At 43.6% G+C, this 27,272-nt stretch overlaps 1 protein-coding gene across 1 annotated transcript in view; it reads right to left on the minus strand.

Annotated features, from left to right (window-relative positions):
• PTPRN2 (protein tyrosine phosphatase receptor type N2) overlaps window positions 1-27,272 on the minus strand; it is a 960,120-nt gene that overhangs the window by 845,553 nt on the left and 87,295 nt on the right. Inside the window, exon 2 of the mRNA XM_034760012.1 lies at window positions 1,679-1,729. Coding sequence (XP_034615903.1) covers window positions 1,679-1,729 — 51 coding nt within the window. The remainder of the gene's footprint in view (window positions 1-1,678; window positions 1,730-27,272) is intronic.

The raw sequence follows: 27,272 nt of genomic DNA on the forward strand, positions 1-27,272 counted from the left end.
GTGGATAAGGTTTTGGGCAGTCAGGGTACAGGTAGGGGGTAGGGTCCTGGGGGACAGTTAGGGTGGGGGGGGTCTTAAGAGGGGGCAGTTAGGGGACAAGGAACAGGGAGGCTTAGGTAGGGGGTGGGGTCCTGGAGGGCAGTTAGGAGCAGGGGTCCCAGGACGGGGCAGTCAGGGGACAAGGAGCGGGGGGGGAGTTCTGGGGGCGGGGCTGTCAGGGGGCAGGAGTGGGGAGAGGGATTGGAGCAGTCAGGGGACAGGGAGCAGAGGGGTTTAGATGGGTTGGGAGTTCTGGGGGGGCTGTCAGGGGGTGGGGAGTGGTTGGATGGGGCGTGGGAGTCCCAGGGGTCTGTCTGGGGGTGGGGGTGTAGAGAAGGGTTGGAGCAGTCAGGGTACAGGTAGGGGGTAGGGTCCTAGGGGGCCAGTTAGGATGGGGAGAGGGTCTCAGGAGGGGGCAGTCAGGGGACAAGAGACAGGGAGGCTTAGGGAGGGGGTGGAGTCCTAGGGGGCAGTTATGGGCAGGGGTCCCAGGAGGGGACAGTCAGTGGACAAGGAGTGGGAGGGAGGATTCTGAGGGGGGCAGGAAGTGGGAGGGGCAGGGGTGGGGGTAGGGTGGGGTTCCTCCCATCCTCTTTTTTGCTTGCTGAAATATGGTAACCCTACCTTCACTGTTTGTTTAAAGGACCTGATTCAGCAAAGTACTTAAGCACATACCTTAATTTCAAGAACATGAGCAGTCCCCATTGACTTCAATGGGAGTACTCGTGCTTAAAGTTAGACCCACACTTAAATCTGTTTCTGTATCAGGGCCTACAAACTGCTATATTAAAAAGATAACAGTATTGACTGTTCTGCCTGAATGCTTAAAACAAACAGGAGTCTTCTGACTGTATTTTGTGCCACTCCTTCATGAAGACAAAAATCCTATGTATTATACTTTGTAATTAAGCTATATTTATGAATCTATGTATTGTACCAGTTTGCAGTCATAAAAATAGTTAGAGGCAACCCTGTAAAGATACTGGTCCCTCAGGAGAGCAGTGATTTCATACAGCGCATTAACAACCCTGGAATGAGACCAAAGTGGTTGCTTTTGCCACTCTAGTGGACTTTGATCTGCAGCCACCCACTCAGTGTTGTGTCTGTTTTCTTGTTTCACTGCAGGGAAGGTAGGAGGGAGAGGAGGAGGAAGCTGCTTAATGCAGCTGTAGGGTTAGTTCAGGCAAAAGGACAAGGAAGCAGTATATTCAGAAAAACATGGTAGCATCCTCATCAGAGGGAGAAAGATTACTTTCAAGCCCTCCTTTTTCTTATGAGATAATAAAGGAACTTGTCTTGAAAAAAACAAGGCTGATGATTACTTAACACTTATAGTCTAAAAAGGTAAAACTCCAACTGATGGAACTGCTACTTTCAAGCTAGACTGTCACAGTTTTAAAAGTTAGATACATTGAAATAAAAATATCTTAACTTTATTTCTAATTATTTCCAGGAAATTTTGTTAGTCATGATGTTGTCTAAAGCCAAGAGGAATAAAACTCCATTTAACTCACCCTACCAACTACTTATCAGCAGTTTGATATAAAATACTTTACTCATAACTTAGATTTTGCTTATTAAGTTGACTGTAATTATACAGAGGACAGACAGGTCAACAAAACACATCACTCAGACTTACCATTTATGCAGATCTCAAAAGGTTTGCAAAGGTCATCCTCAAACAGGCAGCCTAAAAACACAATGGAAAGGTAAAATCAGTACAGTTTTCGAACTGTGGATAATTGGTAGAGTACAGACTTCTTAGGCTATTAAATCCTCAGTGAGATGCAGACATTTGCTTGACCTTAGGTTTCTAAATGCGGCAGTACAGAAAATCAAGAACATGGAAACAGGCTTGTCAGAAAGCTCCTCTCACTAAATGTACACTTCCAGAATAGCATTCGGCCCACTTCTCCCGGTCCCTGCTCTACAAATGATTGTATCTTCCTTGTTCCTGCCAATAACATGAAGAGCCTCATATTCTGCTCATCCGTTTAGGTGCCATCCCAAATGAGAGTATGCTGAGACCAGCACAGAGCCCTAGTGGATAGTGTAACATGGAATTTCAATGTACTCTATTTGAGGTAAGCTGAAGCTGGTAATCAGGCAAGTATTGCTTTCAGAAGGTAAGGGAACAGTAAGAGGTGGAATGCAGGACGGCTGGATTAGGCATTGACAGCATAAGGCCATGCCTATGGCCCCACTCCTGGTCATGTGATTATATCAGACTACCAGCTGTCGTTTAAAAACATAAATGTAAGATTATGGTGCAGAGAAAACCTTGACAATGGGGATGAGGGTGCCAATGCAGCAGTGTCTGCCTCATTGCCTCAGTTTGCAGACAGCATGGAACAATAGCTCTGAGAGAAGTGAACTGCCCAATTCTTATTTCAGAACTCCCAAACTCACTGTTCTGAGGGCCTCTGCCATCAACACCCAGAGGACTCTGTATCTGGTTGCAAAGCAGTCCCAGCCCACTCACTAATGCAGATAGATACTGATGGCTGGGTAAGTACTCTTCCCTACCTTCCCCTACTGCTGACTTCACTACTCTCAGTAGTGGGAGTCCTACTACTATCCCTGTTACTTCCCTTTAGAAAGGGCCCCTGATGCTATTCCCGGAAGGAGAAAAGGGGTCTCCACGATGCTGCCCCTACCACGCTCACTCCAAGTGGGGGCCACAGTGCAGGTGGAGAGTCTCACTGTAGAGGCATCATGCTGTGCCTAGGGCCCCGGTTTGTCTTAGTCCAGGACTTCAGTGCACTAATTATTCCATCTCCTGACAATCAAACCTGACAACTTGATAAAGAATTAGGACAGGATGCACTCAAAATATACTATACTCTGAACTTAGGTCATGCCTTCCACACAGAACTCAAATCTCTTGACAAACATTATGCTTCACAACATATCTGAGAGGCAGGTATTGCCTCAGATGCACAGATGGCCACATGGAGTCCTGGAGATTAAATTGACTTGCCCAATGCCACACAGCGAGTCAACACCAGAACAGGGCATTTAACCCTCAGCACCTGGACTAACAATTGAAGCAAATTCCCTCTATTCCCAACTCTACCTGCCTCCCCAGATGCAGAGGAAGTGCAGATATCATTACTACATTTCTTTTATCATAGGGAGATACCTGGAGTCAGCTGCTCTAAATTAGAGTGAGTGAAAGCCTTAGTGTAGAAATCCTGAGCCTCTTCCTTGAAAGGGAAAGGGTTTGGAAGGATATCAAGCATTGGTGAGGGAAAGCTTAAACAATGAACACACACACACACACACACACACACACACACACACACACACACACACACACACAANACACACACACACACACACACACACACACACACACACACACACACACACACCTGTTCAGCTATGCTCCTAAATTTGGTATCTCCTGTAGGCTGAAGAAATGGAATGAAAATGCATACAGCACTTTACACACATACATGGATGGATTCTGCATGCACAGTATGACAGAGAAGTACACAGCTATTTCAAATTATGAACTCCGTTTCGTATTACGTGTTGAACAGGTCTTAACTTGCCCAAGGCAAACCTGTTCTGATGAATTCTAGACAGATGCTCTCCCCAGGAAACATGTTTCACCCTTCATCAATCTAGAGCCATCAACTGTCTCTCAACTACCAGTCCCTATGGAATAATTGATTTTCTACACAAGGGCACACGGAGTGAGGATGAGTGGGGAGGGGCCTACTTAACAGCAAAGTCCTGCTCTGTGCAGGGAGCCAACCATCATTGCACATAAGAAGGACTTCCGGAAGAGAAGAGGCAGGAGGGGTTTCTGCCCAGCCTGAAACAATGATGAACCTGGGACTCTCAGAAGGGTTGAGATGAGACTAGGGGAGGGTGCATCTCAGGGCTTGAGTGCTCTAAGAGTAAATTTTCTCTGGTTAAGGAATTCCTTTGCTAAGGGGTCCTTGACTTCTTGTCACTTTATCCCTGAAGGGATTAAACTAAAAGCCTGGAATGCCCACAGCCAAATGGAGCTCTGGGACGTATGTAAGTGATTGGGGTGAGGTGGGGTGTTCAGGAATTCTCAGATATTGATTTCTGGGCCTAGGGCATCAGCACCCCACATCCCAAAGAAGGGTGACAGACAAGAGATCTGAGTCATTGGAACATGCCCCATAGACCCAGAGCTACGAACAGTGACTAGACTCTACCCTATTGACTTGGCAGCATGGTGGGACCCAGCAAGTGGATCCATTCATAACAGAATGGTGATTGTGCAGTGAGGCACTGAGTCAGGTTCTAACATATCAGTATTTATTAAAAAGTGGAAAGGCCCAGAGAAGGCCTAAATTATGATCAACAAAGTGAGCATGTTAAGAGTGAAAAATGGAAACAGCAAAGCCCCATCAGTGTGAATGTATGACTCAAATGCACTCTGTAATTTTGCTTGATCTATTTTGCATTATCAATCTATTTTCCATAAAGAGCACAGGGGAAAACTGATTATATACTGCTTTACATTTTCTTTTAATAACAGTTGACTATTAGATGCTGATTAGAATGAAGCATCTGATTCAATTAACCCTGAAAGCCAATGCCTTGAAGTGAAAATGAATAAACCCAGTGTAGGGCAACCCATACCCAACCTCGATTACTGTAAAAACTCTACAAAAACCTCCAAGCCTCCTTGAGATATGTGATATTTCAAATTATTCATTACCAGAGTTGAATGCTAGACATACTTCACCCAGCCAGTCAATATGCTAATTTAACTGCTAATTTATTTTTGTTGTTATTTGCTGTAACATTAAGAAGCATAATGTTTCACTTTAAATATCATCTACCTACTAATACTAATGATGGTAATAAGTAACTCTCGAAGAGTGAAGAGGCATTATATCCAGCAGACACTTCATTCAGTTCATGCATTACAGGATCAAAAATACATTTCATTTTCCAGCAAAACAATTCCCCTCCCACCTAACTTCCAGCCAAACATGAAAAGTTGATGCAATTACCCCAAGCCCTAATGAAATACAGAAGCAATTTAAAACCAGGATCACCATGAAACTATTCAGCTGGCTAAGGAGGCCCACTCCTGAACTGGCTGAAAAGGTCCATTTTGGTCTAGGCCAGTGGTGGGCAACCTGTGGCCCGTTGGCCGCTTATGGCCCATCAGGGTAATCCTCTGGGGGGGCCGCAAGACAGTTTGTTTACATTGACCATCCACAGGCATGACCACCCACAGCTCCCAGTGGACACCGTTTGCCGTTCCAGGCCAATGGGAGCTGCGGGAAGCGGCGTCCAGCACATCCCTGCAGTCCACGCCACTTCCTGCAGCTCCCATTGGCTGGGAACGGCGAACCATGGACACTCAGAGCTGCAGATGGCTGTGCCTGCGGACGGTTAATGTAAACAAACTGTCTCGCAGCCCACCAGCGGATTACCCTGACGGGCCGCAGGTTGCCCACCACTGGTCTAGGCCCTTCTCCACCTATGCATAAGTACAATTTTCCAGTACTGTACAGAGATGATGAAGAAGTCTGATAGGCATGGAGGGAGGCAATTAGGGACTTCTGTCATTCCTACTGAGCAAAATTAAGGTTTGTGACTGATATCTGGAGTTCACGTATAAGCTTTGTCCTCACAAGAAAAAAAGTATGGGTCTTTTAAACATGTTAATTAATGTGGTAAAATCCTAGTGGGTGAGCATGTTGAAGTACACGCTGTGCGTTAAACTACAGCTGCCTTGCCTACACTAGGATTTTAACATTGTTTGTTACTTAATGTGTTAAAAGTACACCTTTCCTTCTAGTGTAGATATAGCCCCAGTGCTCAGGCACATGTGTCCAGGTGGAGGCAAAGCAGGTAAGAAGGACAGTCTATTAGTGGAGAGAGCACTGATCCTGGGACTCAGGAGAGGGTTCAATTCCTAGCTTAGCTACAGGCTTCCCTGTGCGACCTGGGGAAAGTCGCTTAATCTGCACTGTGCCTCATTTAGGATAGTAATTCATAGAATCATAGAAGATTACAGTTGGAAGAGACCTCAGGAGGTCATCTAGTCCAACCCCCTGCTCAAAGCAGGACCAACCCCAACTAAATCATCCGAACCACAGCTTTGTCAAGCTGGGCCCTAAAAACCTCTAAAGATGGAGATTCCACCACCTCCCTAGGTAACCCATTCCAGTGCTTCATCACCCTTCCAGTGAAATAGTTTTTCCTAATATCCAAACTAGATCTTCCCCACTGCAACTTGAGACCATTGCTCCTTGTTATGTCATCTGCCACCATTGAGAACAGCCTAGCTCCATCCTTTTTAGAACCCCCCTTCAGGTAGTTGAAGGCTGCTATCAAATCCCCCCTCACTCTTCTCTTCTGCAGACTAAATAAACCCAGTTCCCTCAGCCTCTCCCCATAAGTCATGTGCCCCAGCCACCAATCATTTTCATTGCCCTCTGCTGCACTCTTTCCAATTTGTTCACATCCCAAAACTGGATGCAATATTCCAGATGTGGCCTCACCAGTGTCGAATAGAGGGGAATAATCACTTCCCTCGATCTGCTTGCAATTCTCCTACTAATGCAGCCCAATATGCCGTTAGCCTTCTTGGCAACGAGGGCACACTGTTGACTCATATCCAGCTTCTCATCCACTGTAATCCCCAGGTCCTTTTCTGCAGAACTGTCACTTACCCAGTCGGTCCCCAGCCTGTAGCAGTGCATGGGATTCTTCCGTCCTAAGTGCAGGACTCTGCACTTGTCCTTGTTGAACCTCATCAGATTTCTTTTGGCCTAATCCTCCCAATTTGTGTAGTTCACTCTGGACCCTATCCCTACTCTCCAGTATATCTACCTCCCCCCCCAGCTTTGTGTCATCCCTGAACTTGCTGAGGGTGCAATCCATCCCTCACAAATGAATCATAAATGAAGATGTTGAACAAAACTGGCACCAGGATTGACCCGTGGGGCACTCCACTTGATACCAGCTGCCAACTAGACATTGAGCTGTTGATCACTATCTGTTGAGCCCGATGATCTAGCCAGCTTTCTATCCACCTTATAGTCCATTCATCCAATCCATACTTTAACTTTCTGGCAAGAATACTGTGTGAGACCATATCAAAAGCTTTGCTAAAGTCAAGGTATATTACGTCCACCACTTTCCCCATATCCACAGAGCCAGTTATCTCATCATAGAAGGCAATCAGGTTGATCAGGCACGACTTGCCCTTGGTGAATCCATGCTGACTGTTCCTGATCACCTTCCTCTCCTCCAAGTGCTTCAAAATGTATTCCTTGAGGACCTACTCCATGATTTTTCCAGGGACTGAAGTGAGGCTAATCGGTCTGTAGTTCCCCGGATTCTCCTCCTTCCCTTTTTAAAAGATGGGCACTGTATTTGCCTTTTTCCAATCATTCGGGACCTCCCCTGATCGCCACAATTTTCAAAGATAACGGCCAATGGCTCTGCAATAACATCAGCCAACTCCCTCAGCACTCTCGGATGCATTCTATCCAGTCCCATGGACTTGTGAATGTCCAGCTTTTCTAAATAGTCCTTACCCTGTTCTTTCACCGCTGAGGGCTGCTCACCTTCTCCCCATACTGTGCTTCCCAGTGCAGCAGTCTGGGAGCCGACCTTGTATGTCAAGTCCGAGGCAAAAAAAGCATTGAGTACTTCAGCTTTTTCCACATCATCTGTCACTAGGTTGCCTCCCCCATTCAGTAACGGTCCTACACTTTCCGTAACCATCTTCTTGTTGCCAACATACCTATAGAAACCCTTCTTGTTACCCTTCACATCCCTTGCTAGCTGCAACTCCAATTGTGCTTTCACCCCTATGTGCTCGAGCAATATTTTTATACTCCTCCCTAGTCATCTGTCCAAGTTTCCACTTCCTCTAAGGTTCCTTTTTGTGTTTAAGCTCACCGAAGATTTCACTATTAAGCCAAGCTGGTCACCTGCCATATTTGCTATTCTTTCTGCACATTGGGATGGTTTGTTCCTGCGCCTTATTATGTTAATTCCCTATGTCACCGCAGCATTTGTAAGGCTACAAGCCATTAATGATTGTGAAGTGCTCTGACACAACAGCAATAAGGGCCATATAAATACGTGGATAGATAGGTGTTCATTTTTGGATGATATAAGAACATAAGAACGGCCACACTGGGTCAGACCAAAGGTCCATCTAGCCCAGTATCCTCTTTTCTGACAGTAGCTAATGCCAAGTGCTTCAGAGGAAATGAACAGAACAGGTAATCATCAAATGATCCATCCCCTGTCGCCCATTCCCAGCTTCTGGCAAACAGAGGCTAGGGACACTATCCCTGCCCATCCTGGCTAATAGCCATTGATGGACCTCTCTCTCTTTTGAATCCTTATAGTCACGTCATCCTCTGGAAAAGAGTTCCACAGGTTGACTGTGCGTTGTGTGAAGAAATAATTTTTCAGTCCTTTCTTTTAAGATTTTGTGATAGGTATGCTACGTGTACAGCAACCTGAACTAACACAATATAAAGACTTTGTGTATTAGTAACATAAAAAGAGTTAATTTCTCAGTGATTTACAATAGTGAGTGCCAAAAGAGTTTATGTGCACAAGTAATGAGCCTATGACAGATCAGATAAATCAAAGCTGATTAAAGGAAGTACAACTCACATTGTGAAGTTCAGAGGACCAGACCAAATCACGCATGCACAAGGGCTTCTTGTACCCAGAATTCAGCAAGTGAAAAGAAACAGCAAGATTCTCCCCACTTGATGGGTTTGGTGGTCCTCTCTCAAAAATCACTTGTTCTGTGGATTTGAACCATTCATCATTTTTATAAACCCTTCTGATAGAGGCAATCACTACAGCTGAGCCAAGCATAATCCCCTTCTCCTCTCCCAGCTGGTTTCTCTGGCACTCTCTACAAGAAGAAAAGAAGCCCGTGATACAGATTACACTCTCTGCTCAGGGGAAAACCCTCACTTCTCAACTAGCTAAAGGGCAGAATCCATAGGGCCTGTCACTGCACTGGTTCCAACCTCTCTCTTCCTCTAGTTTATCCCCATATATTTTTGTTCCCCATTATGTCAACATACTCAAGGTCATTCTATGGATACAATCAGCAAAGGAGTATTGGAAAGGACTTTTCAAGCTGTGCAGAGACTGTGAATTTTAATCTCTTTATGAGAAACACATTCCTCTTCCTGGGTTCTGACAAAAACGATCCATTCTAACCAGATCAGGTCACAAAGTGAGGCAGAGCATCAGTCCCCCACCCCCCCCCAAGATGGATAAGATGGGCCATCAGGATAAGCCACTGGTGGCTGAGATGGTTTGTTTACCTTGAGAATCCGCAGGCACAGAGGTAAACCTAAGTAAACAATGTGTCCCAGCACACCAGCTGCTTACCCTGATGGGCCAGGACAGCAACTGTTGGGGAAATTTTGGGGGGGAGAAGCTGGGAGTCAGGGGAGTAACCCCTGCCAGGCCCAGAGCTGCAGCTGCTTCGGAGGCTGGGGGGAGAGCAGCGTGGCCAGAAGCGGAGAGATTCTGGCCCCCCCTCTTCCCTTCTGGCTCTGCCACCTCTCCTTGCTCCCTCTGTTGGGATTAGAGGCTGTGTCCCACCTCTCCCTCTCTATACCTGTTCATAAGCCGACCCTCTTCTCTGGAGCCTCCCTTTTTTACTAAGAAAATTCGGCTTGTGAACGAGTATATACGGTACCTATATGGGAATACATATTTGATAGTGGGCTCTTCAGTCTAACAGAGAAAAAGTATAATGTGATTCAATGGCTGAAAGTTGAAGCTAGGCAAATTCAGACTGGAAATAAGGCATACATTTTTAACAGTGAGGGTAGTTAACCACTGGAAAAATTTACCCAGGATTCTCCATCACTGACGATTTTTAAATCAACATTGGATGTTTTTCTAAAAGATTTGCTCTAGGAATTATTTTGGGGAAATTCTATGGTTGTGTTATACAGGAGGTCAGATTAGATTATCACAATGGTCCCTTCTGGCCTTGTAATCTATGAAATACAGAACCAGATTGCAGGCCACATAGACTACTATGATATGTTGCTCATCAGTGACTCTAGATCACTTCAACCTCATCTATGGGGAAAATGACGAGCACAGAGCCTAAGAAGTCACCTATGCTATCAAAAATGTTGATAAGCAACAAAAGCGACACAACAGCAGCACAGACCACAAAGAGAACACAATGCATATTTTCCCCATTTATCACCCTATGATAATCTTGCATTAATTGTATCTCCTTTATGAGTCCTTCAAGCTTGTGGGTGGTTTCACCACCCAAGAAAGGGAAATGAAGCTTCAAGTATTAGTCCTTTTTAAAGCCCTTTCCTCAACGATTGTTTTATTCTTTTCAACACAATAGCAAATAAACTGAAATACTGGGCAATATTTTCCCCACAGGCTTTCCCTATTTCAGCCAGCCAGGAAAAAAAGAGAACGCCATCTTACCCTTAAAGCCCAGCTTCCCCTTCCTTTAATACTCCCCCTGAAGTGGCATGTAACCAGCCAGAACCTGTTAGTCTGTAGTGCCTTTACGTCATCACAAGTTTGATGTGTGTGTGCGTCTTTTTAAGAACTATGCTGGTACAAACTGTCATTTAATATTCTTGAGAACACAGGTTATTCCACCCACTTCTACCTCATTCACATATAGCTGACATCTAGCAGTATCCTCCAAAAGAAAATCCAGAAGATCTTTTCCTTCCAAGCACTGCTGGTGATGGAAACAACAGTGCAAGGGCCTCAGAAGACAAAATGTAGGCATGTCTGATGTGCTTCTTTGGCTCACTGGAGGTTCCTCAGGGCAAGATTTCAGACTTTTATCTTTACCAGTTGCTGTGAATAGCTCTGGACATAAAGTACATTTCAGTTTTCCTAAAGGAAGAATTAGAAGATAAGGATGAAGGGCCAGATTTTTAGAAGAACTCAACTCCCATTTAGGTGCCTAAATATGATCCAGATTTTTCACAATATTCAGCACCCAACATGCTAAATTCTTCTGAAAATATGATCACTTATTTTGTGAACAATTGGGAGTTAAGTTCTTTGGAAATTAATGGCTTAAAGAGGTGGGCTGGCACAGGTGAGAATCTGCAACCCTCTCCACTCAGCAGTGGGATGAGAGACAGCTCTGCCTGGTCAGCTGAAGAAGGAACTCACTGGTCACTCCAGGTCATGTGATTTCCCCCCTCCCTTCCATACACACACACACACACTCACAAACCAAGTCTACGGCTCTACTGAGGGGCAAAAGTGGCTGGGACAGTTTGCTTTGAGCAGGGCACAAAAGTCAAGTATAGTTCTTCTTAGCTCACCAGATTTGTTTTTGGGCACATTACCAGTATAATATGCATGTAAATTAAGAGATGTGGCTGAATTCTGTACAATGCTCAAATCCTATCAGTTGCATATAAAATCTACTATTGTTTGTTTTCATTGGTTTAATTTTGGCATTAACTCGGCTAATAATCTTCCTTTTCCCCCTTTTTTTCTTTGTGCTTCTCTCTTCTTCCCAATGTCAAATTTCTTCCTCATTCTCTTTTCTAAAATATCTCCCCGTCTTTTCTTCTATTCCCACTCCTTGAGGCTCTAATCACTCCCTGCCCATAACCTTCACTCACTCTCTGCTATTTAAACACCATAGGCATTTACTGACACTCGCAACCATCACTCAGTAACTATTCCACTCATCTTAACCACACACACCTCACTGCCTCATCCTCTGGGAGGTACAATAATTCCATCCACACCACTTCCTGAAGAAGGAGTTATCTGGGTATGCCACCCACTTTCCTTCTGCTGGGAGTCTCATGGAGTCCTCCCTGCACTTCGTTCCAGTAGATTTCTGGGCAGGTGCTGTGGGGAGGGTAAAATTTGCCCCCTTTCAACTTCTCTTGTACTCGGGCATTTAGTGGTGGCACTCCCTTTCCTGCTGCTGGGGCTTTTGGGGATGCAACCACTTCTAACTGGAGGGAGGCAAGCTTTTTCACACCTCTGAACCTGTAGAGGTGAGTCCACAGCTAGCTAAAAAGTAGAGCAAGTTAAACTCAAACCAAAATCATGTCAGTTCAAAAATAGCAGTGAATATCATTAACAGAGTCTTCATAGCGAGAGAGTGAGAGAAAGATGCATGACATAGACTAATGAAACCAGTGCCAGTTCTAGCCCATTAATGGCCCTAAGCAGGAATATTCTGGGGACTCCCTCTGCACACACAATACATACTAATAATTCATGGGGCTGGGGGGGCTTGGGCTGCTCAGGGCACTAAGCAGTTGCTTAGTCTGCTTATGCCTAGCGCTGGCTCTGAATGAAACAAATTTAAAAATTTTATTGAAGCTCATGCAAAAAAAAATTATGTAATACATAGGTTGAGAAAAGAGTGTCTGTACATCTGGGTATAGTGCTTAGATTATCCACAAATACAGAGTTTGTTTTTAAAAGTCATATGATTCATAGAGTACATAATCAGCAATAACATAAATTTAGGTGAATGCATTTAAGAATACAGTTTAGATATTAGCATCCAAGTATTCGGGTACATCACTCATGAGGAGTTGTACAGAGATTTAGTTGTGGAAAGCAAAATATATCAAGGAGTGGAGATTTTCCCTCCCTAATTGAGAATTAGAGTAGGTTGTCCATTTAGGAAATACAATCTATCAGGGAAGTCTTTCAGTTACTTCTTACTGCGATTCTCATCGGAACTCCAGCTCATCCCTCCTGGTATTGTCGATGTCTGATGATGTGTTCTGTGTAGATGTCCCTCGACCATCTGATGGTGTCTGACAGCATGAGTTGCTGCATCAGCCGAGCATAGCGTTGACCGATTCCGCATTCTCTCAGCACTCACTCGTTACTGGGGTTCCATGCACCTAAGGCTCTGATGATCAGCGCGTGTCTGAACCTGGTAATCCCCGTCTCTCAAGGTGTCGGCCAGAGGGGCGTATTTCTCCACCTTTCAAGCTCGGGCATCATGGAAGGCCAGGGTCCTGCTCTCGAAGGGCACTATGATGTCCACCATGATGATTTTCTTCCGGTCCTTCATCGTGATGATGATGATGATGATCAGTCGCAGTTGGCTGTTGGTTTCGGGGATGGTGAAGTTCATGGCAACCTTCCCTTTGGGTGGTGAAATGGCTCTGACCAGGCGATCTTGGATGGCGTTGTGTCGCAGCTGCCAGGTTCTGGAATGGGGCTTGCGGCTGCACAAGATGTGGGGTAGCATCTCGTTGGCATAGCCGCATTTCCTACATCACTTGTCCAGATTCCCGTGGCGGATGGCTCTGTTCAGCAGAACGCAGTTGAGTTGGGCCCTGTGGATGAACCTCCAGTCGGCAAATCGGGTGAAGCTGCCCTGGGGAAGAAGTAGTTGCTGGTGTCCCACTTGCATGTCACCTCGAAAGCTTTGCCCTGGTCTGGCTTCCACTTCAGGTTTTCCACATACTGGCAGCAAATGGCATCCTTCAGGGTCCTCTCCAGTGTGTTTCTAGCTTTCAGAATGAGGATTGTGTGGTCAGTGTTCTTCACCTGTGGCACCAGGACTCCCATTCCCTGGCATTCCTCGCACCACGTCCAGTGGCAGCCAATAGGTTTCTCCAGCTGTCGCGTAGCATTGCGGGCATGAGTCCAGAGCGAAGCAAAGTCTCCCCGTCTCTTCCAAATTTGCCTTCCAGCAAGCCACTTAGGTAGGTGGCAACATCTTGGTTGGAGGGGGTCCTGGCGATTCGCTTCTTGATGACATCCCGCAGAGCACTTTCTACAGTGTTCCTCACCATGGCATCCAGGCATGTCAGAAGGTGGAAAGCATGAGTGATCACTGCAACGTCGCACAGATCACTACTAAACCCAGATCTTTTCCTCTTCCCTCCACCCCAAATGGTTGTTTTATTGTTTACTGTTGCCTGTTGTCATATGCTAAGACTGTAAATTCTTTGGGTCAGAAACAGTCTTTTTTATTCCATGTGTGTACAATGCCTAGCACAATGGGGCCTGGATCGCTGATTGAGACCAGTAGGCATTGAAATATATATATCGAAATATGATCCAAGCTAGAGGAATCCACTATGGAAAAAATGTTTTTCATTTAAAAGAGAAAAATGTGAGTATTAAAACTTAAGTCAATGGCTGCACCTTGACACCTCAATCACAATATGTATTAGTAACTTAATTGCTTTCTCTTTCAATATTACTCTCCCTCCAACCTGTGCTGATAGAAGCACTATAAATACCCATGATACACAGATAGATAAATATGTGAGGGGGCTACTTGCTGAGCTAACAGGCTGTCACTGCTTATTTTCAGCTTGTATGAAAAATTGCTATCTCAGTCCCTTGAGTGGGGTTAGTACTGAACCCCCTTTAGAATTAAATAATCAAAGGAATACCTATTTGGTGACAATATTATTACACGTATTTGATTATTAGTATATTAATACAATGGTGATTACACCAATGTTGTGCCTTCCTGCTGGAGAGCACTGAGAAAAGGTCACTATTAACAATAATTGAGGATGTCAGCAGTAATAACAGCTCATGAGGCAAGAAGGTGTGGAATGGTCATCACCAGCAGAGCTCCAGCCACACCATTTACATTTGCCCGGATTTCAAAAGGCAGATGGTATTTTGTGGGTAAATGTATGCCTCTGGGTGGTTTTTGTTGCATGTGATAATACATATTAATATACTTTAGGGTTTTTTTCCCCCCAACCAAAACTAAAGGCCATTTTAATGCTGCTTTAGCCAAGCTTTTTTTTTTTTGGTGGAGGACACCAATAGCTCACATGCTTTCAGCAAGTGGATGGCAAGTAAGGAGTCTTCTTCGAGAGAAAGAAGAGAGGCGCAGTTCTGATAACATTCTGCCTATTAGACTGACCACTAAGAGGCCGGACTCAACCCTTCCTTTAAATAAAATCACTGTAGAACAGTCTGTCATTGAGGATCACTGAGATCACCTTAAAAGTATAAGACTAAAACAATTAATAATTAGAATCAGTTTAGAATTATTGAAAATAGTCTAGAAATCTGTGCCTTTAACCCACATCTATTGACCACGACAGCGGGAGTGAAAAGGTGATTTAATTTCACTAAAGCAACCCAGCACCTAAAGAAAGATCTTTATATATTAGTGGTCTTATTGGTAAGGAAAGAAAAGATCAGTAGTACTGCAGTCTAGACTATATGGTTCATTTCTTTTAAAACTAGAAGAGTTAATCGGAGTGTTAAAGTGATCTATAGACTTTCATCTCCAGGTCACTGGTCCAAATCCAGGCCAAGTTAACAAGTTTCAGTAAATACCACCTCATTGCTGTCTAGTGTTGTTTGTTAAATGAGTTTGGTGAACTCAGTTTAGTTCCCAGTAGAAAAATGTCTACATCACATAAATCACCACTTCCAACTGACATCTTTTTTTACACTCTCAGCAAAGAAGTCAAGGGTTGGAGAAGATAGCCAAACAAAGTGAACCCTCTCACGTCTAGAGAGATTTTTCCAATTAAATGTTTAAACACATCAATGGGAGAGTTTGAGAAACTTTTGCTGTTACTGCCAACTCCATACTTATTCAGTGGAAAGAATACTGCAGACTTGATGGCTGTCAGTCTAAAACTTTCCATGAGCACTAGATTCTCTCATACACAAACATGAAAAATGTACTGGGATGCAACATTTAGGCCTTGTTTTACAAAGTTCATAGTGTGCTGGAATGAAAAAAGTATTTATTTTCCATTGTCGTGGTTTGAACAATTTGGGTAAAAGAAGTAAGGAATCCCTGGGCAAAGGAATTTAAGAAAAACTGCTCTGGGGTGGCCAAGTTTGAAAAATGGGGTTCTTAAGAGCCTAAATCCCATTGTCAAAAGTGACTTAGACACATAGGAATCTAAATCTCAATTTATTGAAAATTTTATTCTAAATAATTAATAGACAGTTGCTACATTAATTATTATTAAAGTTGCCCCTTATGCACTGGAAAAACTCCCATTATTACTAGGTCAATAAGGATCAAGAAGAGATACAGTTTATGGAGTTTCCTCTATAGATTGCCAAAACTCCATTTTCATTTTGTCATAGACAATCTTAATTAGTTAATCTTTGCAAAATGCTTAAAAGATGTAAATTCAATGTAAGTACAAACAATCAGTGTGCAGTTATTTCCCACCACCTCCAACGGAAAGTAATTTACTTATGATGTTTGAGGTTGGAGCACCTTGTCTCAGTTTCAGTTTGTGAAGTCTTTAGAGAGCGATTTGCAAGAAGCAAATTTTGAAAGATGACCTTTTTGGAGTTTAGTGGCTATTATAAGATCCCAAATAGATTAGAATACACTACATCCTTCACCGAGGTACCTGGGCACCTTCCAGAAATGAGTAAGTGATGGGACTAGCATCTGACATATGTCTCCATCTTTCTCCCTTCCTCTCTCCAGGTGGAATATTGTTTGATTTATTTATCTCTGTTGCACAGTTGATCCTGCCAGGCTAAAATTTCAAATAAATTTGTGAGAGTCAAAAATATATCTTAGCCCTTAGTGGGGAATGACGGGATGAAGGATAGGCCAGAGCAAGTCATCAAATGTGTGTTTGTTTCAGGAAAGTGGTTGACAAGACTAGAAATAGGTCAGCAGAATGAATGGCAAGCTCTGAGAGCTATATTTCACAGCTGAATATTCCAGGAGAGAAGTAGGGACCAACTAGAGCCCCAAGAGACAAAAACAATTTCAGAACATCCAGATTTATAGGTCCACTAATTTTAATTCAAATATAGTTAATATTTACCAAGCGCATTTTAAAAAGCAGCTTTGTACCTGTCTCATAGACTCATAGACTCTAAGGTCAGAAGGGACCATTATGATCATCTAGTCTGACCTCCCGCATGATGCGGGCCACAAAAGCTGACCCACCCACTCCTGAAAGAATTCTCTCCCTTGACTCAGCTGTTGAAGTCCCCAAATCATGGTTTAAAGACTTCAAATCGCTGAGAATCCTCCAGCAAGTGACCCCTGCCCCATGCTGCGGAGGAAGGCGAAAAACCTCCAGGGCCTCTGACAATCTATCCTGGAGGAAAATTCCTTCCCGACCCCAAATATGGCGATCAGCTGAACCCCGAGCATGCGGGCAAAATTCTCTAGCCAGACCTCTGGAAAAAGTTCTCTGTAGTAACTTTTAATATCCCATCATTGACCATTGTTACTAATTACCAGCGATGGCACGTTATTGACCTATTGACTAAAATCACTTTATCCCATCAAACCATCCCCTCCATAAACTTATCAAGCTTAATCTTAAAGCCAGAGAGGTCTTTCGCCCCCACTGTTTCCCTCGGAAGGCTGTTCCAAAACTTCACCCCTCTGATGGTTAGAAACCTTCGTCTAATTTGAAGCCTAAACTTCCCGACGGCCAGTTTATATCCATTTGTTCTCGTGTCCACATTAGTATTGAGCTGAAATAATTCCTCTCCCTCCCTGGTATTTATCCCTCTGATATATTTAAAGAGAGCAATCATATCCCCCCTCAGCCTTCTTTTGGTTAAGGTAAACAAACCGAGCTCCTTGAGTCTCCTTTCATACGACAGATTTTCCATTCCTCGGATCATCCTAGTGGCCCTTCTTTGTACCCGTTCCAGTTTGATTTCATCCTTTTTAAACATGGGAGACCAGAACTGCACACAGTACTCCAAATGAGGTCTCACCAGTGTCTTGTATAACGGAACTAGCACCTCCTTATCCCTACTAGAAATACCTCGCCTAATGCATCCCAAGATCGCATTAGCTTTTTTCACGGCCACGTCACATTGCCGACTCATAGTCATCCTGTCAGATGATTTTGTATCCTTTTGATACTATTATATATAGTGCCACACTCACTTAGACTTAGATATATTATTGAAAAGAAAAGGAAAGCATTATGTACATGTGAAATCTTGTAATATTTACACAAGAGCTTAAAGTGAAGAAAAGGCAGCTTGGTGTGGTCCCAGTCAAAGGCTTATGAGAGTGGAGACATGTATGGTGCACGAAGGATATAGGAGAAGAGCAATGAAAGTCAAAGTTCTTGAGGGAAAGGACTGGTATTAGGCAGGTAACCCAATGCATTACTCTACTAAAATGTGTCTATTTATCTGAACCTGAAAATATTATCAACAACAATATGGGATTGAGATACCAGGAAACGGGTCAAATAAGGATATGGGAGTATGCCAATGCTAACAGTGCCCTGTGAGGAGGAATAAACCTTTTGCCTTGCCACAGAAAAATGAAAGAACTTGGTAAATATTTGTGTACTTTATATTTTAAAAAAAGCTACAGAGAATTCAGTTGTTCTAATTCAATATGATTGAAGTATCTCTTTACAGATAATCAATATTCACCATCATGCATTTTGTTTGATTTATGATGGAATTAGTGTGTGTGTGTGTGTGTGTGTGTGTGTGTGTGTGTGTGTGTGTGTATAATGATTTAAATTGCATTTTTTGTCTGAGTGAGATATAGTGAAAGACTTGGGACAATACTGTACCATGCTGATGCAAAATTAAGCCCATCGCAGATAGTTTCTAAATCCGTTCCAGATTCTGCTCCAAATTCACTGCCCGGGTAAATGGACGAAACTCCACTGTATACATATATATAAGATTTCGATTCTCTGAGTGAATGGGTCTGATTCAGATCTCCACCAGTTGTAACTTGGAGCCAGGCCCCAGGTCTCCTCAGTACAGGGAGCTACTCCCGCTTTACACTGATGTATCTGAAATCAGAGTCAGAGCCCAAGTTTCCCAGGATACAGCACACTGACTCATTCAAGTTGAACTCCAGCCCTGTGAACACCAAGTGACTGATGTTCCTTCAACAGACTAACAGCTGGAAGGCAGGCACCACAGAAGCACATATCAGAGCGGTAGTTAAGAAAAAGACTGGAGATTAAAGCAATTGGGGAAGAAGCCAAGAAAATTAGAGATAATTTAGAAGTGTAAAAAACTGATGCATGCTGAGTCGTAGGAGAAATCGAGTTCTAGTGTCTTCCAAAAATGTAAACAAAAGATAAAAACTCTCTCTGTAAAAAAGAATAAACCTCCTACATTTTAGAAGTTCACCCAGCTTTTAAATCTTTTTTCTAAACCACCGAAGGAAAGTTTGCCCTTCGGAAAATTTCAGTTTAATAAGAAAAAAGTACAGGGCTTGGATGGCTTCAATCATTGACCAATAGAGCCTTTCACCATGAAGAGTAACCAAGAGCAGTTACTGTCTAATAGTAATTCTAAGATCTACATGTGAAAAAAAAACCCACAACCCTTTAATACATCTATCAGTTTTATCATTTGAATTTCTCCCACTGAAAACAACAGTCTTCACATCATGGGTGTGAAAAATTAACTTCACACATCTTGGGGAACACAGGAAAGATCTGGGGAAAACGAAACCAGTTGCAAGCCTCCAGTCTCAGAGTAGTGAAGAGAACTCTCTCCTCTCTACCAGCAAGTGTGGTCTAATGGGCAAAGCCTATGTTCTATGCCTAGATCTAGCGTTTAATGTGACCTTGCACAAGCCACCCCACCTTTCTGTTTCTTCCCTGTCTGTCTTGTCTATTTAGACTGTAAGCACTTTGGGTCTTGTGTGTTTGTAGATACCTGGTACAATGGAGCCCTGATCAGCACTGGGGTTTCTAGGTGTTACTGTAATATAGCTAATAAGCTATACAACAGCTGAATAAAGATATTAGGTTAAGGATGTCTTTTGAATATGAGAGAAAAGGAAAAGATATGTAAAAAATATTCCCCAGGCCATGCAACAGCTGAATAAAGATGTCAGGAAGGTTTCAGCACAAAGCACAGAGGCATTTTCCTGCAGACTTTTTTTTAATTACTATTTAAACAGCAAAGTCAGTGCCACTCCTACTCCTGTTCAAATAAAGCAGAATGATCACAACAGGAAATATGCAAAACCTCCTTGCCAGTCACTGCACTGTGGACTGCTTGAGCTTTTTATTTCTACTCTGCAAGAACTGATGTGACAAAAAGTGGAATGAAAGCATCTCTGGGACATTTCCAAAGAATTCTAATTAACCTCCTGGAGAGGGTGAGCTGTAGATGGACAAGGAGACTCCCAGCCTCCCGGTGACGTCAATCGCTCTGTTCCTGGTTTGCTTTCACAGTGTTCCTGCTCGTTCTTTTCTTGACTTCTTAAACAGACACCTCTGATAAAGTGATAGATTTTTCTCCAAGACCTACCTTTGTTGTAATCGTACTGTAAATTTGAATGACTTATCTAAAACCGCTTGATCGTAATTGAAAGACTATTCAAGGGCAACTAAAAGGGTTTTTTTTTTTAAATTCAAAATAAAGAAAAAGCTTGTTTTAGGCATGCAGCCATCTCTTATTCCATTCTTCTCCAATGAGAGGGAATTGCAGCCAGTGTGACTGTACTGCAGTGACAATTTGTGAAGTGGGTACAGTGCACATTATGTACAGCACATTGGAGCTTCATGGGGTCATGGCTCACTAGCAGATCGCAATTCATTTCTGAGAACAAGTGAAGGTGCACACTGTTACCATCCACAGCTATAGTTAAGTTGGAGGCTGAAATCTGCACCATTTATGTTTCGTTCCCTTTACCCGCCCTCCAAGAAAGGTATCTTCCAAACAAATGTTCCATACAGCAAACATGAAACTCTTGCCTCCAAAAATAAATAAATCAGTCAATAAATGAACAGGTGCACTTTATTTACCTTCTGTCTATACTGGCACAGCCTATCAGTGTAAAAAGCCAAATAAGCTCTTCTTACTCAGCTTCCTACATCTCTGCTCACATCATCACCATCTACTATTCTGCTCATTCTTCCCATTCTCCTTGCATTCATCTCCCACCCCTCTAGTCCTTCTTCTGTGCTCCCCCTTCTGCTTGCCAATATGGGAAATCTAGGCCTGGACCCACAAAGGGACCCAGGAACTGCAGTGCTCTGACTATCTCCACACCAAATAGTGAGGTGGGTGGTTATCCTTTAGCTCAATGGTTAGGTAATTCCCCAGGGATGTGAGAGATCCCAGTTCAATTCCTTTCTGTGACTTCTCTGATCATCTGTCTTGGATGATTTAGAAACAACAAATCCTGCATCTTGGCAGGGTGTTAGACTAGATCAGTAGTTCTCAACCAGGGGGTACATAAACTCATCTAGATATTTGCCTAGATTTACAAGAAGCTACATAAAAAGCACTAGCGAAGTCAGTTCATCCTAAAATTTCATACGACTCGTTTATACTGTTCTATATACTCTACACTGAAATGCAAGAACAATATTTATATTCCAATTGATTTATTTTATAATTATATCATAAAAATGAGAAAGTAAGCGATATTTCCATAATAATGTGCTGTGATTCTTTTGTATTTTTATGACTGATTTTGTAAGCAAGCACTTTTTAAGTGAGGTGAAACTTGGGGTACACAAGACAAATCAGAATTCTGAAAAGGGGTACAGTAGTTTGGAAAGGTTGAGAACCACTGGACTAGATGACCTGGTGGTTTCTTCTAATTCTATAATAAGGAGAAGGCATTTGAACAGTATCTGAAGTTCTGAGAGGCCAGGGAGGAGATTGGGAGAGATTTTTGCCCCTGGTGGAAGTGAGGAAAGTGCCTTAACCTCTGGACTATACAGTCACTCTCACTCTCTCTGCTCAATTCATACTTAATTATTTATACAAAGTACAATTGTATAATTGGAATCATCAAGAGAGACTGAGAGAGACCCACCGCAGAATATCCCATAGCAGGGACGCTGGAACGGGGGGGTCCCAAAGGGGCATAGCCCGTCTACTTTTCGCCACCTCCTGCCCCTCCTCTCGCCCCCCCTCCCCCGAGACCCTGCTCCCCAGCCAGGCTGGAAGCTTGGCAAAGGAATGAGGTAAACATATTTGTATAGTCACATGGGACACAATATTTAATGTGGTTTAGAGTCAGCCTGGCAATTCATGTGTGTGCCTTCCCAAGTAATTTTAATGAACTGACATTGTTCAATAAGAAGTTTATTTTTTTCATAAAGGATCTGACCTGAACCAAAACACTAAACAGGAATTTTTATAGTAAGAGACTCCCCATTTTACCAATATCTTGCAAATCTAATATTGTAGTGTTGGCAGGTCTGGAATTTAATGCTCTGTCTGCAGACAGAGAAGAACAATGTGTATACACAACGTGTAGATTTAAATTATAGTGATTATAAATGCAAAGCAAACATTTAGTTATAAGATAGTCCCTTTATGCAAATATTTTGTGATCTTTACATAAAGGCAGCAACAGCAGAGGAACAAGAATAAAAAAAAATCCCAAACAATTAAAGTGGGAATTTTACAGTGCCTCCCTCTTTTTAATTATATTGCAAGTACATTTTCAGGCTAACACAAGAATTCAAGGGGAACATTTTAAAGCTTTCAGCTATAAAATTGTCTTATAGCAAATTATGTCAGAGAAACAAACATGGAAGTATTCGGATACTATGAAAAAACGTGCAATTGCAAGCACACAGTACTCAGCCACCTCTCTTCATTTCACTTTCTTGTGAATGAAGCTGAGCTAGTGAATTCACACCAGTGTCCTAATCTTTGTCAAAAGCTGGCTTCTCTCTCCTTAAAGGTAGTTGAAATATATGGTAGGGTCAAGGTACAAAGCATAGCTGCTGTGTCTGCAGTTTAATTTTCTTTTTGAAGAGTCCCTAGCTTTTGAGCAGATGCCTGGAACACATTTAATTAAAGGACACTTGGAAAATAATTTGAGTTTACAGAGTATGAGTTATACTGTTACTCTTCTGTGGACAAAACGTGCGCTGGCATAGAACACTTAACTGGGAACCCAATTCAATAAATTATCAGGAACATTACAGCTAAGAGGTTTCTCCTATCAATTCAATCTCTCTTTAGCTGTTGGCGGGAGGTTTGGAGAGCAGAAAAAACACATTCACACAACTTTCAATTTAATCAGTACACATACTCACAGTGTAATAATTTGTCTGTAGTTTTGTAAATCTTATTCCTATTGTTTTGTGTATAGATAACAGGAGCCAACCAGAGTGGATTACTACAAAGTCTAAAACTCAGGTTTGGAACACCAAGAATCCCTGGAAACCGCCAGTTCAAAAACCAGCAGTATTAAATCAGCTCTTCATCCTTCCAACCTAAATACAGTAACATACAATTCATCCTCTAGATGAGTGAGACCTTAAAACCCAAGATCATATCAGGTCTGTGTAGAGGTTAAAGATGACACAGCAATTTTTGTAGGAGTACGTGTTTGCTCCAGTGTCCTTGGCCAAATTTTCCAAAACCTGGCTCTCAGTACTGTTCGTTGATAAATTATATACTGTGCTACTGAAATGCATTAAGTGGTTTGGCATGAAAATTAGCATATACACATATAAAACATTATTAGTAAACTACTCTTGCTTTTAGGTTTTGGTGGCTCTCCATGAAGAAGCACAGTGTGGGCTTCATGGCAGGTCCCAGAATTTAAGTAGTATGTGTTTGTAAGTATATCCAGTTAATGCACCTAGTCAAGGCACCTGGTTACATTGCCATTGTCCTTAGACCAAAACACAACATAGTTCCAATTTGCAGGATATATGGAACTTTGTCAAGATCCCATAGACAGAGCCATTTAAAAAACACTGTTAACAGTCTGTCTACACTACAAATTGAAAATCAGGACACCAGGGTCGGGTGCATTTGTTATGTAGATAGGACCTCAGAGGTGCTACCAGTTCCATTTCCACCAGAATATTTTAGTCACCTGCTCCCTAGTAGCTTATGGAATATCTCTATTTATACCTTTATCTCTGTTGCTATTTTAGTGCATAGCTAGATAGTAATGGCAAGCAGCTTTGGAGCAGACTCTCTGCTCCCAGTGTTTCACAGTATTGGTATTTTCCACTGGACAGCTGATTCTTTACAGGTGAGAAGGATAAAATAGGACTAAAATTATATCTGAAAGAACACACATCTTCAAATCATTACAATTCAAAGCAGTCAGGGTACATAAATAGAAGTTAATTATATTTGCAGCAAGCTACTTGTAAGATTTTTAAAATATGACCTGCAAAAGACAGAAAAATATCACTGTGCTTCTCCCCCCCACTTCTTTATTATGTATAAAGAAGGCACAAAACGTATTGTGGAGGTTGTTGGGGGTGGGGTTTTGTTTGTTTGTTTTTCTGCCTTTTTTTTTTTAATGTCACAAATACAAAGAATGTCAAGAACTGTATGGTCTTCCCTGGTTTTCCTGAAGGGTCTCCTGATTGCCTGCCCTCCATCTCAGTGGGAAAGACTGTTGATTAGATCAGCAGATGTGACACTGTCCAGAAGGGAGGGGCAAGAATGCATGCTTGGTGAGGCAGGGGCCAGGTTCCCTCTCATTCTCGGGCCTCTGGCTCTCATTGGCCAGACTGCAGAAAGAGCAGGTGGACTGACTCTCATGGTCACCTCCACCTACTTAAATTCTTCCTAGGATTTTCAAGAACTCCAGAGCCCAGAAGAATGTGAAAAGTGGGTTTACCGGGATAATTTTGGAACCAGGTGGCTCAGTGATCATCCACAAGGACATCCAATACTCTAGATAGGGTTGCCAGCTTTCTAATTGCACAAAACCGAACACCCTTGCCCTGCCCCGCCCCTTTTCCAAGGCCCCACCCCTGCTCACTCCATCCCCCCTCCCTCTGTCGCTGGCTCTCCCCACCCTCACTCACTCATTTTTACCAGGTTGGGGCAGGGGGTTTGGGTGTGGGTTCCAGGGTGGGGCCAGAAATGAGGGGTTCAAGGTGTGGGCTGGGGCAGGGGTGCACAGGGTTGATGTGGGGCTGGGAATGAGTGGTTTGGGGTGCAGGAGGGGGCTCCAGGCTGGGAGGTGGAGCCGAGTGGTTCAGAGTATGGGAGGGGTCTCTGGGCTGAGGCAGGGGGTTGGGGTGCAGGGTGTGTGTGGGGTGCAGGCTCCAGCAGGGAGTTTGAGTCTGGGAGGGGGCTCAGGGCTGGGACAGGGGTGCAGGAGGGGGTTGGGGGCTCTGGGGTGGGACTGGGGATGATGGGGCTTGGTTGCGGGCTAGGGTTGTGGGCTCTGGGGTGGGACCGGGGATGATGAGGCTTAGGGTGTAGGAGGAGGATCAGAACTGGGGCAGGGTGCTGGGGAGTGGGAGGGAATGCAGGGTGCGGGCTCCAGGAGGGAGTTTGGGTGCAGGAGCGGGCTCTGGGCTCAGGCAGGGGATTGGGATGCAGGAGGAGATGAGAGCTCTGGCTGGGGGTGCAGGCTCTTGAGTGAGACTGGAGATTAATGGTTTGGGGTGCAGGAGGGGGCTCAGGCCTGGGGTGCAGGCTCCAGGAGGAGTTTGGGTGTGGGAGTGGGCTCGGGGCTGGGGCAGGAGGTTGGGGTGCAGGAAGGGGTGTGGGCTCCAGGTGGCCCTTACCTCGGAGGATTCCCCAGAAGCAGTGACATGTTACTCTGGTTCCTAGGCACAGGCGTAGCCAGGCGGCTCTGCACAGTGCATGTTCACTGCCTCTGCCCACCAGCGCTGCCCCTGCAGCTCCCATTGGCTGGCCAATAGGAGCTACGGAGCCGGTGCTCAGGGCAGGAGCAGCACACTGAGACCCCATGGCTGTCCCTCTGCCTATGAGCCAAGTGACATGTCGCCACTTCTGGGGAGCCGCGCAGAACCGGGTACAGAACCTGCCAGCCCCACCAACCGGACTTTTACCGGCCCGGTCAGCGGTGCTGACCGGAGCCGCCAGGGTCCCTTTTCGACCGGCCAGTCTGGTTGAAAACCAGACACCTAGCAACCCTAACACTAGGCCTGAGCTGTTGAGGGATGATGGAGTCTACCTGTCGGATGACCTTCATGGCTGGATCCAGCTGTTAACAGATACTCAGCAGCGTGGGTGGGAGTGCAACCAAGCTAATGGCTGGTACTTCCAGTGGCCAGTGAAGAGAAAGGCTAAAAGGGCCAGCTCCAGAGGTAAATGAGATCTTTGTTGGTGGTCCTTCGGTCTAGAGGAGAAGGGGAGACCTGCAGTCTTAGCAGACTGAGGTCCTTTTACTCCCCATGCAGATGGGAGGACAAGGGGATTCAGAAGTGAGCTGAGTCCTAAGGATGAGCCAAGGAGGGTTGATCCTGCATTATTGGTTATATGGTGGGAGCCCTTTAACCCTGTGCTGGACCCAGTTAAAAGCCTGGTATGTGAGAGCAGGGGTGAGTGGATAGTGCCCCTCCCCAGTGTTTTATTAATAAAATCGTGGACTGCCGCTTAAATCCATCCCTGTGTCTGTCATTCTCCTACATGTCCCGATCAGTGTCTCAGAGAATATTTATTGAATGGAAAGGGGGGTGTTCCATCTTTTACAAAAGATTCCTTTATTAAAAGGATTAGTCATTGACATTACACAGATGTTTTTTTAAAAAACAGAATTTTAAACAGCCTAACTAAAAATTATTCTCACTCCCAATAGCTCAGTTTTAACTCTAAACTCATTATGTCATCACTTCACTACTTCATTTTTCCTATAGTCAGAGTGTCTTTCGGGCCAGACAAGACCTTAATTTCTAATATAAAATAGCCCCAAGAAGACTCACTTCACTTCTCTTTAAATTAAAAAAAAAGTCAGTGTTGTCAACTCTTGCGATGTTATCTTGAGTTCTGTGATAGCTGTCTTTTTGTGGGGCAAGTTCTGGGTTATTTAAGTCCTAGCTCCTGGAAACATGTGTTTGTGGAAGAATCTCAGCCTTCATATTAAACAATCCAAAATGTTTAGCCTCCATAGTTCCAAGGAAAAGTTTGAGATGGTGATACTTAAAGGCTCAAAAATCAGGAGGGAAACAAAAAGAAGCTAAAGTTTATTATTTTACAAAATCATATTATTTTTAAACAAATCGTGATTTTTGGGGTCTGAATAATTTCTTTTAAACATTTGAGGTTTGAAACAAACTGAAACAAACCTATTAGTCCTGCTTTATATATTAAAAAAAGAGAAGCAAAATGGGTAAAAATCTTCCCACCCCTTGCATATCAGATAACTAGCAAACTACTAATAAAACTCAGTATTTTTTAAAACAAATAATCTTCCCTCTTTCAGTAACTCCCATTCACTTTGACAAATCAGAATTAATGCCACTTTTTAAAAACAGCAAAGTATCACATAGCACCAGTATAGAAAAATATGCAGGAGACATACGGTTGCCAACTTTCTATTGCACAAAACCGAACAC

Source organism: Trachemys scripta, chromosome 2, assembly GCF_013100865.1.
Source record: "Trachemys scripta elegans isolate TJP31775 chromosome 2, CAS_Tse_1.0, whole genome shotgun sequence".
Taxonomy (NCBI): domain Eukaryota; kingdom Metazoa; phylum Chordata; order Testudines; family Emydidae; genus Trachemys; species Trachemys scripta.